Raw genomic sequence first — 2,481 nt, 5'->3', positions numbered from 1 at the left:
TATTGAAAAATATAGGCATCATTAAGACATCTGGTATTGGTAATAGACTGCATTTTGTCTATGTTTACATCTATATGTAATCAAATTGCTTAGCAAAAATAAAATATTTTATGTTTGTAGGAAAAGGATGATAATTTGGACCTGTACTATCTCAATTCACAAGGCCCCATTAGCAACATTATGTGTTGTTTTGGTGTTGGCTCACTGTGAAGAAATAAGCAGTAGGAGGCATAATCATATGGTTCCTCCATGGCCCCCTGGGGAAAGTGAGAGAGCCAGTTTTTAGCTTCAGAATTTGTTATAATGAAAACACACCATACGGTTAGGTACCCCCTACAGCCTGGCTAGAAGTCAACTGACACTGTTAGGACCCAAAACATCCAGGTTTATAATGTGGTAAACCATAGAACAGCCGCTACAGTGTGCTTCCTTCAAAGGGCAATATAGACCTAGAAAATCAGAGTTGGGGAGTTTGATTCAGATCTCCAAATGCCCAAAGACTTCAAGCTGATTAAATTCTATAAAATCTCTGGATGGAACCTGCAATTGTGCATCCTTTGGAGTGAGCAGAACATTGGTCAGAGTGATATTTTCATTTTGTAAGACTATATTTGCATTTTTAAGTCATAGATCTGCTCTGAGCTACAGTAACAATATAAACAGTCACAAACAAGCAACAGTCTCAAAGAAAAATTAACTGTGAAAGTATAGAATAAAGTATATGCATTTAAAAATAAATGATCTTTGACCAGAGTTTTAGATATACTTGTAAGGATTGGTGGTTAAAACACTGCCAATTTACGTCAGTACTTCTTAATGAAAGTCTATTGGGAATGAATATAAGCCACAATACATTGACTTTACTGCAGTTTTGTCAAACTGATAAATATTTCATAGGAAATATGTACAGACATTGCGATTTCATTGTATTATATTACACCAACGCTAATGCCAGTAAATGAATTGATAAGTTATCTTTAGGTTATACCCAAAGATAATTTCTTAGTTTTTCTGTAACTTTTTACCCAAGGACAAAGATAAATATTTGTCAATTTTGTGGTCCAGACTTATTTTAGTTTGTGGTATTTACTGATTAGGATGGGAGGAAGGGAATTAGTATCAAAGGTTTATAGAGAACTACTTTTTAAAAAACTATTATTTTAAAACAGAGTCCTAAGAAAACGTTCAAATTAACTAGAAAAAAAATCTGCATCAATATTTTAAGGTGATACATAATGAATATTAAATTCTATACAATTTTCTTGCCATAGTCACAAGTGAAGTTTTGTAAACACTCTTTAAAAAGCACTATATTTTCTTTCTATGATTTCCTTTTGAATATTATCTTTGACAAATAGTTACGTATATTCTTCCCTTTACCTGTTTAAACTTCATAAAAATGTTACTTAAGTTTTATGGAAAAAACACTTTGAACATTTATGGCATTAAAAAAAATCCTATGTAACAGTATGATTGATATGAGATATTTCAGCTAGGCACAGTGGCACATGCCTGTCATCCCAGCTACATGGGAGGCTGAGGTTGCAGGATCACTTGAGCCAAGGAGTTCAAGATCAGCCTGGGCAACACAGACACCATCATGAAAAAAAAAAAAAAAAGATATTTTACATATTTCTTTTGGGAGACAATTAATTTTGAGAGAAAATGATAAAGGTTATGGGGTACATAATTTTATCATTACCTTCTTTATGAATATAAATAAATTATTTAGCATGATGCCAGAATTAAAATCAAAGCTTTTGTTGTTGGTTAAAAGTCAGGTTGAAATATGAAAAAACATCCAAATAAAAGTTTATTTCATAGCTCTCAGGCCATCTCCCTTCTGAATCATTAAATAAGAAGAAAACATTCAATGATTTAAAGCCATCAACTCCAGAAAAGTGAGGTTTTAATTGGTAAAGTAGAACTGGTTAAGCAGTGCTCAGCAATTCTATGGAAGCAATTAGTCTAACTTTGAGAAGCTGGTGATTTCCTTAATTTTCAAGACACTTCCATTAAGAAAGAGAAATCTGGTTGTATGAGGACAGCTCCCACGTTTGACTAACAAAATGAAATAATAACAATGATAATGTATCAATTAAAAGCTTTCTTTGATGAAACTGAATAACAAGGAATTATTTTTACTTAAGTCATTTTTTAAAAGACAGTGTAAAATGGGTGGGAAATAATAAAAAACATCATAAGGCTAATAAAATATACCAATTTTATCTTGAACTGTACTGTGAGGAGAATTAACAGAAAATAATTTAAACATACCAGAAAATCTAGAGTGTAAACCGAGCTCTTACACTGTAATGATGTATCCATCAACTTTATGCTATATGAAAAACTGATTCATTGTCATTGATAGAAATAACTGTTGCAATTCTTTTTTTTTTTTTTTTTTTTCTTCTTTGCTTAATTTTGGATAGTTTCTGTTGCTCTGTCCTCAAGTTCATTGATAATTCTTCTGCAATTTTT

General features: G+C 31.7%; 1 protein-coding gene across 1 annotated transcript in view; it reads right to left on the bottom strand.

Moving 5' to 3' along the window:
• Positions 1-2,481, bottom strand: part of KIF18A (kinesin family member 18A) — an 88,201-nt gene that overhangs the window by 68,642 nt on the left and 17,078 nt on the right. The window contains exon 9 of the mRNA XM_012649551.1: positions 2,278-2,338. Within this exon, the coding sequence (XP_012505005.1) occupies positions 2,278-2,338 (61 nt within the window). The remainder of the gene's footprint in view (positions 1-2,277; positions 2,339-2,481) is intronic.

This window comes from Propithecus coquereli, unplaced genomic scaffold, assembly GCF_000956105.1.
Source record: "Propithecus coquereli isolate 6110/MARCELLA unplaced genomic scaffold, Pcoq_1.0 Scaffold30, whole genome shotgun sequence".
NCBI classification, from domain to species: domain Eukaryota; kingdom Metazoa; phylum Chordata; class Mammalia; order Primates; family Indriidae; genus Propithecus; species Propithecus coquereli.
Note: the sequence above shows the minus strand (reverse complement) of the source record. Positions and strands in the feature narration are given on the sequence as shown.